This window comes from Saitoella complicata (assembly GCF_001661265.1).
Source record: "Saitoella complicata NRRL Y-17804 unplaced genomic scaffold SAICOscaffold_17, whole genome shotgun sequence".
In the NCBI taxonomy this organism is placed as follows: Eukaryota; Fungi; Ascomycota; class Saitoellomycetes; order Saitoellales; family Saitoellaceae; genus Saitoella; species Saitoella complicata.
In genome coordinates, this window is record NW_017567008.1 from 39,948 (window position 1) to 54,071 (window position 14,124).

Genomic DNA, 14,124 nt, shown 5'->3' on the forward strand with positions numbered 1-14,124 from the left:
GCGCCTGCAGGGGCGCCGTAGCAGGTACCGCTGGTCCCGCATAGGCATTCGCGCTCTGACTCGAGATTGACAAATTCCTCTGTTGGCTATACGGCGGAACAGGAACGCCGCGTTCACTCTGCGGACTCATCATACCCATGGCCGGAGCGGGAGGGGCATACGGATCAGCTTGACGCTGCGCCCTCGGGCTGGGTGGAGCGTACGGATTCGCACGCATATCCTTTGGTGGCAGAGGTGGTGGTGGTTGTGCGTACCCAGCACCAGCACTCGCATTACTCACCGTCCTTGACCTTGGGTGCGCAGAAGCGACGTTCGGCGACTGCGGCGCATACGGGTTCGGTCTGCCCGCGGGTTGCGGCGCATACGGGTTCGCAGCCGGTGTGCGTACAGCAGGCACGGTGGGCGGAGCGTAGGGGTCCGTAGGCGGTGGTGCATACCCAGCTACCGCCATCGCACTCGCAGCACGAGGTGGTGCCAGAGCTTGCGGTGGAGCAGCCGTTGTTGGAGGCGGCTTGACATATGGCGGTTGACCCTGTACACCCACACCCATCGGTGGACCCGCAGCTGCTGCTGCCAGCGGAGGCGGAAACGCCTGCATCCCCTGCCCAGGCGCAAAAGGCGGGCTCGTAACCCTACTCCTCACTGGCTTCGCCGCACTAACAACATCCGTCGGTAGATCATACGGACTAGAATAACTCGTATTTGCCTTCAAGAAACTCGGTGCGGACTTTATTTCAGGCTTTGTCTGCTCCGTGGGTTGGTTGAAGAAGGAGGGGGTTGCAGGGGGTACGGTCGTTTGGGTTTGTGCAAAGTAGGAGGGCTGAGGGGGGAGGACCATGGATTGGGACATGAGGTCGTAGAGGCCGGTCTGTTGCTGGGCAGGTAGGACCATAGACTGAGACATCGGATCATATGCGTTCCTCTGTTGCGGCACGTATGGATTCGCTTTCGGTGCTGGTGCTGGTGCATACGGGTTCGTAGTTGGCGCAGCCTCCGTTACCGGGAAATAAGGATTAACAGCTGCCTGCTCCGGTTCCGGCGCAACCGCCTCATCCTCCGACGGCAGAAACCCATCCTCATCTGACAAAAACCCATCTTCGTCGAAATTAGGCAACTTGGCAAAGAAGTTCTCGGGTCCGGCTACGGCGCCAAAGGCATCATCATCTCCTTCTGCGCCTCCGAATAGGGCCGAGGTATCGGTGGGGGCATTACCAAAATCTAGGGTAGGTTCGGCTGCAGGAGCGGGGATATCGAACGCAGCCGACTCTCCGAACTCCAGTTCGCCTCCTTGCTGCTCCTGCACAGCCAGCGTAGCAGCTCCGAACCCAGCGAAATCCTCCACTTGATCATGCGATGGCAACCCAACATCGAATGCGCCTTGTCCCGTCTCTTCACCGAAGTTGATGCCTTGCTCCTGTGTTGACTCTTGCTGTGAAGGTTGCCCTGGTTCCGGTTCTGCTTCTGCTGCACCGAAACCGGCGAAATCTTCGACCTGGTCATGCGCCGGTAATCCGATGTCAAAGGCGCTTTGTCCTGTCTCCTCTCCGAAATCGATGTGAGCCTCCTGTTGTACAAACCCCGCCGACTCTGGTTCTGGTTCCGCTTCGGCTGCTCCAAAACCAGCCAAGTCCTCAATCTTATCATGTGCCGGCAACCCGATATCAAACGCACTCTGTCCAGTCTCCTCCCCAAAATCAATACGCGCCTCCTCCTCCTTCTCCTCCGCAGCAGTTTCAAGTTCAGGTGCCGGAGTCGGTCGTTCCGAGGGCGTAGCAGCCGAGAATGCAGCGATATCCTCAATGGGGTCGTGTGCCGGTAACCCAATATCAAACGCATGTTGTCCGCTTTCTTCGCCGAAATGAAGGGTTGGCGTAGAGTCGTGTCGGTCCTCACCTTCATCCACCTTGATCGTTTCTGAGCTGGGTGGTGAGTCCTCCCCGTCCGCCGCAGTATCATTAACCAAAACCGTAATCCCATGATCCTGTCCCTCAGCCTGTCCCTCTACCGATGACCCAAACCAATCCTTCTCCTCGACTTCGGGCTCCTCGAGCGCATCACTCCTCAAAACCCCAAAAAAGGTACTCGGATGCCTAACATGTCTCGGCCGTCCCCTTCTCTCCTCCTCCTCGTCTTCCTCCTCCGCGACTTTGGGGGACGCAACCCTCGATGGCGCACGAGAGGGATCACGGCTCCATCCACCTTGTTCGCCGTCTGGGTCAAGGCTGTTCACGTCCTCTACGTGGAATGTTGCGGGTATGGGACTTGCTTGGGTGGTGTTTATAGTCACTGTCCGAGGCGGCGTCGTTGGCCGCGCAGATTCCGAGGGTTCGCTCATGATGTATGCTGACTCGCCGTTCGAATTGACTCGGCTGACTGGCGTCGTCGTTCGGGGTCGTCGGTCGTGTTGGAGGTTTGCTGTTGAGTGTATGCTGTATGCGCTGGTTGGGTGACGTGCGGCGCGTGTGGGTGGACTGCAGGGGTTGCAATCGGTACCGTGAGCGCGGAGACTGACAGCCTGAGCAATTGCATCTTGAAGCTGAAGCATCTGGGCAGTTCAGAACACGGCTACGAAGGTGATGGGCAATAAAGACAGGCAAGAACAAAGAAGTGACAGAATGAAAAAAGTTAACGTCAGCGACAGGACTCGAACCTGCGCACGGAGACCGTAAGAGATTTCTAATCTCTCTCCTTAACCACTCGGACACGCTGACTGGACGTGGGAAAGTGGGTTGTCGTTTGAACACGTAGAGCACAATCATCGATATCTAAGCGTTGGATGAGCAGGAATTTGGGACACCATCAGAGAGAGTCTTTACAGTACGCAAACAGAAAGGATTTTGCAGTCCAAAACATGATATTCGGGCTAATGAGACCCTTGCTGAACTGCACAACGTAAAACATCCACATCCTTCTCTCCCAGCAAACAAGCCAAGTCTCCGAAAAGACAAGTCCACTAAGAACTACTCCCATCATCAATGTCGAACAATATGTACAACACTCATATAACAATCACGACGAATGTCGTACGCCCACTGAGGTTCAACAGTACAACTTCCCTCTTCTCCTCAGCGGTCCTCATCCACCGCCGCAACAAACTCCATCAAACTTCCACCTTCACACCTCCATAAGAACGACCCCATTCCCACCACCACCCGCCTTTCACTCCTTCAGGCACACCATCATTATTAGAACGGTGGAAATAGCCGATCCGAACACCAGTCTGCCAACCCCGAGAACCCAGAAACCGCAATGAATAGCCGATTGCCAAGTCCAGTTCAAAGACGTCACATCTGGTAAGAGGCAATCCCGGCAAAACGACCAAAGCCGTCTTCCCAAGATCCAATACCCATACACCGAAACAGATGAAAAAAAAAGAAAAAAGCCGACCGCACAAACCCCCAACTAGTCCAATAAGCCGAGAGGAAGCCATAGCCACGTCCAGCTCAAATCAACAATCACAAACAACAGCACACAGAGAAAAGCAAAGAACGCCACGTCTCCGGAAATCCCGTTCCAACTCCCACTAATCCGGGGAGGCAATAGAGAACCCATCGAACATGTAAAAACAATAAACAGCGAAACCACGAAAACGAAAACGAAAACGAAAACGAAAACGCCGGTGATGCGAAAGGTATGGCCCATCACACCAGAACCAGAAACATCCATAAGAAAAAAACGAAAAGCAAGAGCGATAAATAAGCATCAGCATGAGCATGAGCAAACGACGTCGAAGAACCCAAACACGCTGACCCACGACCCGAAACAGTGCGGTGCGGTGCCAAATAAATAACTGAGCATGAAAGCAAGCCGGTTGATGCATGTCGAGGGTGTCCTTCAGGGAATCCAGATAATCATAGCAGACAAATAAAGAGCAAACGCCAATCATAGAGTCCAGATCCACCAGAGAAAAAGGATTCGCACGTTGCGGGTGTGTGCGTCAAGTGTCGAGTCGAAAGTCAAAGTCGTGTCGAAAATAAGCCAAGCATGCGATAAAAAGAGAAATCCAAAAACTGAAACCACGATGTCGAGTAGGTCGCGTAAAATATAAGACCGTTGTTCGTTGCTGTACACCGCCTCAACCCCCCTCACCTCACCCCACCTCTCCCTCTCTCACAAAAGCAAGCCCATATTAGGCCAACTTCAACACCCTCCTCAAATCCAACTCCATCTGCATAACCTGCTCCCCAACCGGCACAACACCAGCCCCAACCCCAACCCCAATAGGTGTGGGGCTCCCATGCACCTGCTGCTGCTGCCACTGCTGCTCCATATGCACCCCAATCGGATTCATCATCGGCGTAACAGGCGGGCTGAGAGGATGCGCCATCCCCATCCCCATGGGCATCGGATGCGCATGGTGCAATTGTGGGCTAGGGACATACGCCGGCGGAACCATCGAATAGAAGTTCCCTTGTCCGGGTCCGTAACCCCTGGTAGCATACGGGTGCTGGAATGGCACGACGGGACCCGCGGACTGATGTGCGTAAGTTTGGGGTGGGGAGTGTTGAGGGTGTCGGAATTGGTGAGGAGCACTCGTGAAGTGCTGGCCCTGTGCGGTAGGGACGGGTTCGGACGAGACGGAAGAAGTGGTCGTTGACGAGAAGAACGGAGCGGCGGAGTCGGAGCTGGAGGGTGGGGAGAGCATATCCTTCAACGCCCTGCTCTTAGCGCGAAGGTGGTCCTCGGACTCGGATGAGGAGGGACGGTCTTCGTATAAATCCGAGTTCGGACGTTGGAGGATGGGTTGCTTGGTTGGGGTATATGACTTCGTGGGACTTGTGCTTCCATTCTTCGCGTCACGATCCGCACGGAAGAGTTTGGCGAGGGGACTCTCGTCAACAGGAACGTTCATATCGCGATCAGTCAACTGTCCAGCGACCTCAGCTCCAGCCTTGCGCGACGGAAGGGATTTGGTCATGAACGCAGGAAGAGGGAGTGCTGAAGCCGCAGGAGAGGAATGGAAAGTTGGACCAGCATAATGCGCCGCGGCAGCCTGTGCCGCGGTCTTCGGTGGACTCTGACCTCCAACAGTAGTGGTAGTGGTAGCCGGACGAGCATTCGTAGATGCTGGGGTAACAGGTTGAGGAGGCGAAGACGCAGGAGGGGAAACAGGACGGTTCCCTGATGGCTCCGTAGCCGCACGGCGAACATTCGACGAACGCTGGCGCGACGACGGGTAAACCTGCTGCTGTACGGGCTTCTGCTGGTGTTGAGCAGGAGCCGTACGGCGGGAATTCGAGTGAGAAGCGGGACGGGGTTGAGCATGTCGTGATGCTGGCGAGTTGGAGCGGGAGCGTATATGCGGCACTGCTTGCACCACCTGCTTCACAGGCTGCGACAGCTGCGCCGGTGATCCATGCGGTTTAGGCGCCGATACTGGACGCTGTTGTACTTGAAGCTGCTGCTGGCCAGGTTGACGACGTGCCATGGATGTAGTTGTAGTTGTAGTTGTTGTAGAAAAAGGAGGAGAGGACGTAGGAGTATCGGACAAAAATAACGGATGATCCAAGATGTTGAATGCTTATATAGAACAAGGAGACTGCTTCAAAACTTCCGTCGATGGATGTCTTTGTCGATATAATAACATTCGTTGGGGTTGATGTGTTGGTGGTGAGGAAGCGGGCTCTACTTGAGCGGGTAGGGCTGGGGTGGTATATTTGCGAGGCGGCGGTTAGTGAGGGGCGGTGCAACCCGGCGTCTGACCAGCAACACCAGAACATACGGAAGCGGTAATAACGGAGGATTCAGTCAAGGGAAGACGAGTCGTCGTTGGAACAATCAACAAAGACGACAAGCCGTATTCTCGGTATCGGTGACGTCGACGTCGACGCTACAGGCTTCAGAGCTCATCGCCCTTTGTACGTCACAAGTTGAGCGATCGCGCCGGTACAGCTTACAGCCCGAGCACCGGACCCACAAGAAGGATCTCAACTCAGCGCACCATCGCAATAATGGAAGGCCCGGCAGCACCCGGTCCCGGTATGCAAGCAAACGGAGCTCCCGTCCCTCAGCCTACCAACATCAAGCTCTTCTTCAACCCGAACGCCAGCGATGTGCGTCATAACGTCATGCGATTTCACTCCACCAAAGATGTCGACATAAATAACTTCTCCAAACCCGTCAAACTTCACCGTCGCCATCCTAATGCTACGCGGGCTGCGCTGGCTGCTTCTACCATTGGGGTTGTTGATGGAGAGAATGCATCAGGAAGTGGTGCGGAGGGATCAGGCGATACTGCACCAGCTGCCCCAAAGCCTCGCTCAAATCTTTTCAAGAAGAAGTTGGCTCAGGTTTACCACGCAGATAAGGATGCTTGGCGGTTGAAGCAGGAAGAAAGTGCACCGTGGGTTCTTGAGGATGATGGCGGTAGTAACACATGGGTTGGAAGCCTCGAAGCAAGTCAAGCGGCATACGTCGTCTTCGTCCCGCATGGAGATGGGTTCATGGTCATCCCCGCAGATCGGTGGTACAAATTTGCAAACAAGAGCAAGAGTCGGGGAATGACGCTGGAGGAGGCAGAGGAGGAGATGACCAAAAGATCCAAAGTCCCAAAATGGTATCGAGAGAAGTTGGAACAGAAAGTGAAAGAAGAGCAGGAGAACAAACCCGTGAAGCCATCTGGTGTACTTGGGAGGAAACCGGCTAGTGCTTCTGTTCAGCGTCGGGCTGGGGATGAAGGAGATCTTGATTTTGAGGAGGAGTTTGCGGATGATGAGGAAGTCCAACTTGGTGGTGATGATGAGGAGTTGTCGAAGGCATTGGAGGCCCGGATTAAGGAGGAACAGTTGTCTGCCAACGCAATGGGTGAGGCGGAGTATAACTTCGACGAGGATGAGGATGACGACAAACCAAAGTACAACAAGGCTGGAAAGCGCACGAACAAGCTTTTGAGGAATGTCGAGAAGAATATTGCGTATGGATCAGATGAGGAGAACCCTTACGAATCAGAGGTATGTTGTATGTCATGGATTTGTGAACTGAACTAAACGGCATCTTTACAGGATGAGGATACAGACTCAGAGGACCTATTCGGTGACGGACCCAAACAGGATACAATCGTCAAAAAGGAAACATCAGACCCCAGATCGCTTTCGAACCTCATCCCGCACCGCCAACGACCCGAGCATCTCATCCTCAAGCTTACACCCACTGTTTTGTCAAGGTTCTCCGCCCTGCCGAACAGGCCATGGGTTTCCCGCTCTTTGCGTGCGGTCATTGGCGGACCTCCGTTGAAGCGTCGCTTGGCAGGAAGTGATACCGAGAGTACGGGAGAGATGTCTGAAGGAAGTGGTACGGAAGGTCGATCGAGGAAGAACAAAGTCCCGCGCACAGGTTCGCCCTCTGCCAGCAGTCCTGCACAGAGTCCTGGTGCCGCTGCAGTTGATCCAGGTGTGTCATAACCTTCCTTACCCAGACTCACCAAGAACTGTTGAGCTAACTGTGAATTACTAGGTTCCTGGATCACCGGAGACGAAATGAAACGAGCTCTGGGATCTCAGCCGTCTATCACGATCAAGGGATTGCTACATATCTTTGCCGTCAAGCTCAAGAAGAACCCAGAGAACAAGCCGTTGTTGGCGCCGATGTTGAAGAAGTTTGCGGATAAGCTGGAGGATGGGAAGTTGAAGTTGAAGGCGGAGTTTGCGTAGGTTGAGAAATAGAGAATCATTTACTTCGCGACTACAACCGGCTGCCATCCCCCTTCGATGTCGCTCTCCGAGACGCTCAGCCGGCCTCTCTCGCCACATGCGCCCCGCTGTACCTCCACTGCACCCAAAATTCCAGTGCCGCACGTCAGCCAAACTGCCAGAGCACTTTAAACCTCGAAGGCCACGAACACTCCTTCAAGTCCTCTCCTCCGATAATCCAGGATGTCGTCCACCGACCAAAACGCCGACCAAAATGTCGAGATGTGGAAGATCAAGAAATTGATCAAATCCCTCGAAGCCGCCCGCGGAAACGGTACTTCCATGATCTCGCTCGTCATCCCGCCCAAGGACCAAATCTCCCGTGTCAACGCAATGTTGGCGAACGAGTTCGGTACTGCGTCGAACATCAAGTCGCGTGTCAACAGGTTGTCTGTGTTGGGCGCTATCACCTCCACGCAGCAGAGGTTGAAGTTGTACTCGCGTGTCCCGCCGAATGGGTTGGTTATCTACTGTGGTGAAATCATCACTGACACCGGAAAGGAGAGGAAGATCAATATCGATTTCGAGCCCTTCAAGCCGATCAACACCTCTCTCTACCTCTGCGACAACAAATTTCATGTCGAGGCGCTTTCTGAACTCTTGGAGTCTGACTCCAAGTTCGGATTCATCATCATGGACGGTAATGGTTCGTTGTATGGTACCGTCTCGGGTAACACCCGTGAGGTTTTGCACAAATTCTCTGTCGATTTGCCCAAGAAGCACGGTCGTGGTGGACAATCTGCGCTTCGTTTCTCGCGTTTGAGAGAGGAGGCTCGTCACAACTACGTTCGTAAAGTCGGAGAAATCGCCGTGCAGATGTTTATTTCCAACGACAAGGTTAACGTCAATGGTATTATTCTCGCCGGTTCCGCCGATTTCAAGAATGTTCTTCAGGCTTCTGACTTGCTCGACGGGCGTTTGTTGGCCAAGGTCATCAAGGTCGTCGATGTCTCGTACGGTGGCGAGAACGGCTTCAACCAGGCTATCGAGTTATCCGCCGAGACCCTCTCCAACGTCAAGTTCATCCAGGAGAAGAAGCTCATCCAGAAGTACTTCGACGAAGTCTCCCAAGACACCGGCAAATACTGTTACGGAGTCGACGACACCCTCAAAGGTCTCGAACTCGGCGCCATCGAAACCCTCATCGTCTGGGAAAACCTCGACGTCACTCGCTACGTCCTCAAAGACTCCTCCGGCGCCGAAATCACCCTTCACTACACCAAAGAACAAGCCGCCGCCAACAAAGAATCCTTCCTCGACAAGGACTCCGGACAAGAAATGACCATCGTCACCCAAGAATCCCTCCTCGAGTGGCTCTCGGTCAAATACAAGGACTTTGGCGCAAACTTGGAGTTTGTTACGGATCGGTCGCAGGAGGGTGCGCAGTTTTGTAGGGGTTTCGGTGCGATTGGGGGGTTGTTGAGGTATAAGGTTAATTTTGAGCAGTTGCAGGATGATGATGAGGATGAGTATTGGTCTGATTAGGGGGGGTGGTACCCCTCTCTGTGTTTTTCCTGTGAGGGGGGGTGCGCGAACCGGACTCGCTGTTTCTATGGTCCGAGGGCGCTGCCTCTGCCTGTTTTTGCCCAGGGTTTTGGTGTAGGGCTGGAGCTTTTGTTGGATGTCTCGCGTTGAACGTGAGATGTGACTGTGTGGTTTTCATTTGGTTCTTGGCCTGGCTTGTCGTTTTGCATGTCATGGATGGGCTCTAGAAAAAAGTTGTGGAATCTTTTCTTTTCGTTTTTTGTATGTATGGGTTTAACGTTACCTGACGCCATGGCTATGGTGCCTCGATTGGGCTTTACTCGTTATGTCTTTCGATTGCTATATTACTTTTGCATTTTGAGTATTTATAGAGTATGGTCGAAGTCGAAGGTCTTCATGTCCTCCTGGCGCACCACCCCTAGCGCAGACCGGTCCGTGAAAGCGTTGGCACTACGGGTCGGGTAAGCAAACATAACCAGCGGTATGTGTAGAAGGAGCAGAAGGTCCAGCCGTATCTATCGCCGTGACATCTCTGCCAAATGACTCCTTTCTGCGCCGCGCGGGGACTCATGATCAGCCGAGCCTCGTACACCAGCTGTTGGCCGCCAGCCAACTCATACGCCGAACACATGACTCGAGACTGCTACACCATGCAAAATGACTCGCGTACTATAGCTATAGGGGTTGAATGCTATAAAAGGCTTGCCTTCCCTTTCTTCAATGCAATTGCAATTGACTACTACAAACAATCGAAACATCCATCATGGTAGTAGCTAGTGAACCAGAATCCTACCTCCCTTCACCAGCTGCCTCCCACACCACAGCAGCCAATGACTCCTCCTCCTCCTCCACCACAGCAGCCGGTCTCCCTCCCCAAAGAACGAGCCCACACCCCTACCACCCCCACCTTCGCCACGTCTCCCTCCGCCGCTCAACCCGCACCCGCTCCTCCTCCCTCGGCTACCGCACCGCAGTCTTTACCACAAAACCCACCCAACTCGAACGCGTCATCCTCCTCCTCCACAACAACCCCTTCATCCCTCCCAACTCCATCCGCGAGGAAGTCGAATGGTTTTACGAGTCCTTGGGGATCGATGATACATACTTTGCGCTGCAGGATGAGGAGATCATCGCGAGACATGTGTTGGCGTTGTGGAGTGCGAAGATTGGGGCGTATGTTAATAGTGAGAGGGAGTTGGATGTGCATTTGAAGCAGGAGGATGAGGATGGAGCTGTGTTTATTCATTCGACGGTGCCGGGGCATCAGGTACCTCCTTCGCCCACTGCTACGGTGACCTCGTTTTCGACGGCGGGACCGAGTGCGGTGGGGGCGGGTGGTGCTGCGAGTAGGAGTGATACACCGCATGGACATTATGAGAGGACGATTGAGGATAAATACCTCGATTCGCCTCCCGCGGATCACATCTACCGCCTCGAATCCTACCGTTCGCAGGCTCATATCGAACACCCCCTCCGCTCCTACTTCGTCACGCGTTGTCACTTCCCCACCCCCTCCTCAGACGCCTCTTCCTCCACGGATGCGTTCAACATCCGTGCAGTTTCAGACATTGGATTCTTGGAGAAAGTCTCGGAGAGTGCGTTGGCGAGGTATTCCAGGATCGTCAGGCAAGTCGTCGAGAGGAAGGGTATCGTCGTCGAACAACACCTTGGATCGGGTGGGTCCGGAGGCGGCGAAGTCAGGCTCTACCTCGGCTTCCAACGGCTGAGCGCGAAGGGGTTCTTCACCACCCTTACCGATTTGTACCATTACTATGGTCTTACCAGTACGCGAAAGTACGTAGAGCAGTTCTCGAATGGTGCCACGGTTGTCTGCGTTCACCTCACCAACTTTCCCCAATCCGAGGACAAAGCGGAACGGGAGGGCAAAGTCCAGTGGATCTTGACACAGTTGACGCGTGATGCTTCACTCTTGTATTGTCTCCCCAGCACGCCTCTCCAGCACCTCTTTTCAGGTCAACTCTTGTCGGTACAGGAATCCGTGTACGCCTACACCGGCTGGATATTCGCTCAGCATTTCCTGAATCGGTTGGGGACGGAGTACGCTACCCTCCAACGTTTGTTGACGAAGGGTGGTGAGGAGGATGGAGCCGTCGCGGGTGTATTGGCGAAGTTGAAGAAGAGGTTGAGGGAGGTGACGTATACGCGTCAAGAAGTCCTGGACGTGATTACTGCGTATCCAGAGTTGATCAGGAGCTGTTATAAGATGTTTGAGAGGGTTCATGGTGTCAATGCGAGTAATCGCCGTGCGCCGAGTCCGTCGCCGTATGCGAATGAGGAGTATGATGCAGCGGGGATTATGGAGAAGATCGAGAGTGTCGTGGCGAATGAGCACGAGGTCGCGGTTTTCCAGGCGTTCGTGACGTTCAATCAAGCGGTACTCAAGACGAACTTCTACCAACCCACCAAAGTCGCTCTCAGTTTCCGTCTTGACTCGGCGTGGTTACCTGAAATCGAATACCCCATGCCACTCTACGGGATGTTTCTCATCATCGGATCGGAGTTTAGGGGATTCCATTTGAGGTTTAGGGATGTCGCACGGGGTGGGATCAGGATTGTGCAGTCCCGAAACAGGGAGAGTTACTCGATTAATTTGAGGAGTTTGTTTGATGAGAATTATGCGTTGGCGAGTACGCAGCAGAAGAAGAATAAGGATATCCCCGAAGGTGGTAGTAAGGGTACTATTCTTCTCGATTATGGGGTTGGTGCGATTCCGAGGGTCGCGTTCGAGAAGTATGTCGATGCGATGTTGGACCTCCTTATTCCGGGACAGACGCCGGGGATTAAGGAACCGATTGTTGATTTGCTTGGGAAGGAGGAGATCCTCTTCTTTGGGCCGGATGAGGGAACGGCGGAGTTCATGGATTGGGCGAGTTTGCATGCGAGACATCGTGGTGCTGGATTCTGGAAGGCGTTCACGACGGGGAAGGGAGCGGGGATGGGTGGGATTCCGCACGACACGTATGGGATGACGACGAGGTCGATTCATCAGTACGTGTTGGGGATTTACCGTAAGTTGGGGTTGGAGGAGGGTATGGTGAGGAAGATTCAGACGGGAGGGCCGGATGGGGACCTGGGAAGTAATGAGGTGAAGATCTCGGGTGATAGGACTGTTGCGATCGCTGACGGAAACGGAGTCCTCTACGACCCGCAGGGGATCGATCGTGGTGAGTTGATGAGGCTGGCGGGGGAGAGGAAAGCTTGTGGAGCGTTCGACGTGAAGAAATTGGGGAAAGGCGGATTCAGGGTCTTGGTTGATGAGACGAAGGTTACGTTGCCGGATGGGAGTGTCGTGGAGAATGGATTCAAGTTCAGGAATGAGTTTCATTTGGATAAGTTGGCGCAGGCGGAGTTGTTTGTGCCGTGTGGTGGACGGCCGGAGAGTGTGAACTTGACGAATGTGCATCGGTTGTTGGATGAGGATGGTGTACCGAGGTGGAAGTATGTCGTCGAGGGCGCGAACTTGTTCTTCACGCAGGAAGCAAGGTTGTTCTTGGAGAAGAAGGGCGTGGTTATCTTCAAGGACGCTAGTGCGAACAAAGGTGGTGTCACTTCCAGTTCCCTCGAAGTCCTCGCCGCTTTGGCTTTGAACGACGACGAGTTTGCGCAGCACATGCAAGTCAAGGGTGATGTTGTCCCGCCCTTCTACGAGAAGTATGTCGAGGAGGTCCAAACTATCATCGAGAGGAACGCGAGGGCGGAGTTCGAGTGTATCTGGCGTGAACACGATCGTCTCAAGATCCCGCGCTCAATCCTCACCGACCAGATCTCCATCGCGATCGTCAAGCTAAACGAGGAAATCCAGCAAAACCCGGTCTTGTGGGATGACATCCCTCTCCGTCGTCTCGTTCTCTCCGAAGCTCTCCCGAAGTTGTTGTTGGAGCAGTTGGGGTTGGATACGATCCTCAAGCGTGTTCCAGACAACTATGTCAGAGCGATCTTTGGGAGTTGGTTGGCGAGTCGGTTCGTGTATGAGTTTGGGCATGAGAGTGGGCAGTTTGCGTTCTTGCAGTTTATGTTGGGGTATTTTGGGAAGTTGGGACAGGAATGAAGATCTGATGGACGTCGATATCGTGTACATGTGGGGAACTCAAGTAATGGGGGTTTGCTTGTGGACGGGAGCTCGGTTGTGAGGCGCTTACTATGATTTCGATATACCAGACCAGAATACCTGTGATTTGTCTTGCTTATTAGCTACGCTTGTTATACACGTTTCACGCTACCTTGAATAAGAGAATTTGGATTAACCTTCAGATACGGCCATACCATGATGAAAGCACAGGATCCCGTCCGATCTCCTAAGTTAAGCATCATAGGGCCCAGTCAGTACTAGCGTGGGAGACCAGCTGGGAATACTCGGGTGCTGTATCTTTTTGTCCATCCTCTCTCTTACCTCCCACCTCATTCATGACTGTAGTCCACCATGACTGTAGTCCACCATGACTGTAGTCGCCCATTTCATCCTGCAGTTTCATCGCGATGCGTCGCCCTTATGATACCGTGACTCTCGTTTCCCACGAAATGAAGCCTCAGAAACTCTTACGGTTAATCATCTACAATTCCGTAACTTGAAACTATGTTGGCCGCCCAAAAAACTTTCGTTTGTTACGATGAAATTCCAGTACTTTCGCTTTCCCACGCAAAGTTTTCCAAAAATTTCCTACACTTGCAATTGTGGGCACCGTTTTGGGCGACGCCCCCGATACTTTCTGCCCATACATAGTTATGGAGCAATATTAAAGCCCCTAGTTGGAGTAGGAGCTGCTGCTGTCAGCCTCATGCTGTACATTCTTTTGCGTGATTTCTTAAGCTTGCGAGGCGCGGCAGCTGTGAAAGACTTGGATAAATGTGTGCTGTGTGATCATGCCGTGTTCGACTTGATTCATTCGTATGCAGCATTTGTACTGCACTATCATGGCTCCAGCCGCTTGCG

At 53.5% G+C, this 14,124-nt stretch overlaps 5 protein-coding genes and 1 non-coding gene across 6 annotated transcripts; 4 read left to right on the plus strand and 2 right to left on the minus strand.

Annotated features, from left to right (window-relative positions):
• Positions 1-2,629: 2,629 nt before the first annotated feature.
• Positions 2,630-2,711, minus strand: SAICODRAFT_t116. Its single transcript has one exon. It is a non-coding gene; the product is annotated as a tRNA-Ser (tRNA).
• Positions 2,712-3,780: 1,069 nt separating this feature from the next.
• Positions 3,781-5,629, minus strand: SAICODRAFT_138753 (uncharacterized protein). The gene has a single exon (XM_019165477.1). It carries the CDS (start codon positions 5,426-5,428, stop codon positions 4,130-4,132), a length of 1,299 nt encoding a protein of 432 aa, XP_019022973.1. The 5' UTR covers positions 5,429-5,629; the 3' UTR covers positions 3,781-4,129.
• Positions 5,630-5,742: 113 nt separating this feature from the next.
• SAICODRAFT_20182 (Rap30/74 interaction domain-containing protein) lies at positions 5,743-7,649 on the plus strand (the record flags this gene model as incomplete). The annotated part of the gene is made up of 3 exons (XM_019166222.1): positions 5,743-6,950; positions 7,002-7,389; positions 7,453-7,649. The coding sequence occupies exons 1-3, from the start codon at positions 5,952-5,954 to the stop codon at positions 7,647-7,649; spliced, it is 1,584 nt and encodes a 527-aa protein (XP_019022974.1). The 5' UTR covers positions 5,743-5,951.
• Positions 7,650-8,289: 640 nt separating this feature from the next.
• On the plus strand, positions 8,290-9,377 carry SAICODRAFT_30959 (eukaryotic release factor 1). The gene has a single exon (XM_019167805.1). It carries the CDS (start codon positions 8,322-8,324, stop codon positions 9,171-9,173), a length of 852 nt encoding a protein of 283 aa, XP_019022975.1. The 5' UTR covers positions 8,290-8,321; the 3' UTR covers positions 9,174-9,377.
• Positions 9,277-9,787, plus strand: SAICODRAFT_138818 (uncharacterized protein). Its single transcript, XM_019165478.1, has one exon. The coding sequence runs from the start codon at positions 9,381-9,383 to the stop codon at positions 9,636-9,638; it is 258 nt and encodes an 85-aa protein (XP_019022976.1). The 5' UTR covers positions 9,277-9,380; the 3' UTR covers positions 9,639-9,787.
• A 1,814-nt stretch (positions 9,788-11,601) lies between these two features.
• Positions 11,602-13,330, plus strand: SAICODRAFT_30960 (NAD(P)-binding protein). Its single transcript, XM_019167806.1, has one exon. It carries the CDS (start codon positions 11,656-11,658, stop codon positions 13,240-13,242), a length of 1,587 nt encoding a protein of 528 aa, XP_019022977.1. The 5' UTR covers positions 11,602-11,655; the 3' UTR covers positions 13,243-13,330.
• The last annotated feature ends 794 nt before the right edge of the window (positions 13,331-14,124 follow it).

What these genes read in the sequence shown, in the direction of transcription:
- SAICODRAFT_138753 (XM_019165477.1), bottom strand. Translation starts at nt 5,428, where the DNA reads ATGGCACGTCGTCAACCTGGCCAGCAGCAGCTTCAAGTACAACAGCGT.
- SAICODRAFT_30959 (XM_019167805.1), top strand. Translation starts at nt 8,322, where the DNA reads ATGGACGGTAATGGTTCGTTGTATGGTACCGTCTCGGGTAACACCCGT.
- SAICODRAFT_138818 (XM_019165478.1), top strand. Translation starts at nt 9,381, where the DNA reads ATGTCATGGATGGGCTCTAGAAAAAAGTTGTGGAATCTTTTCTTTTCG.
- SAICODRAFT_30960 (XM_019167806.1), top strand. Translation starts at nt 11,656, where the DNA reads ATGCCACTCTACGGGATGTTTCTCATCATCGGATCGGAGTTTAGGGGA.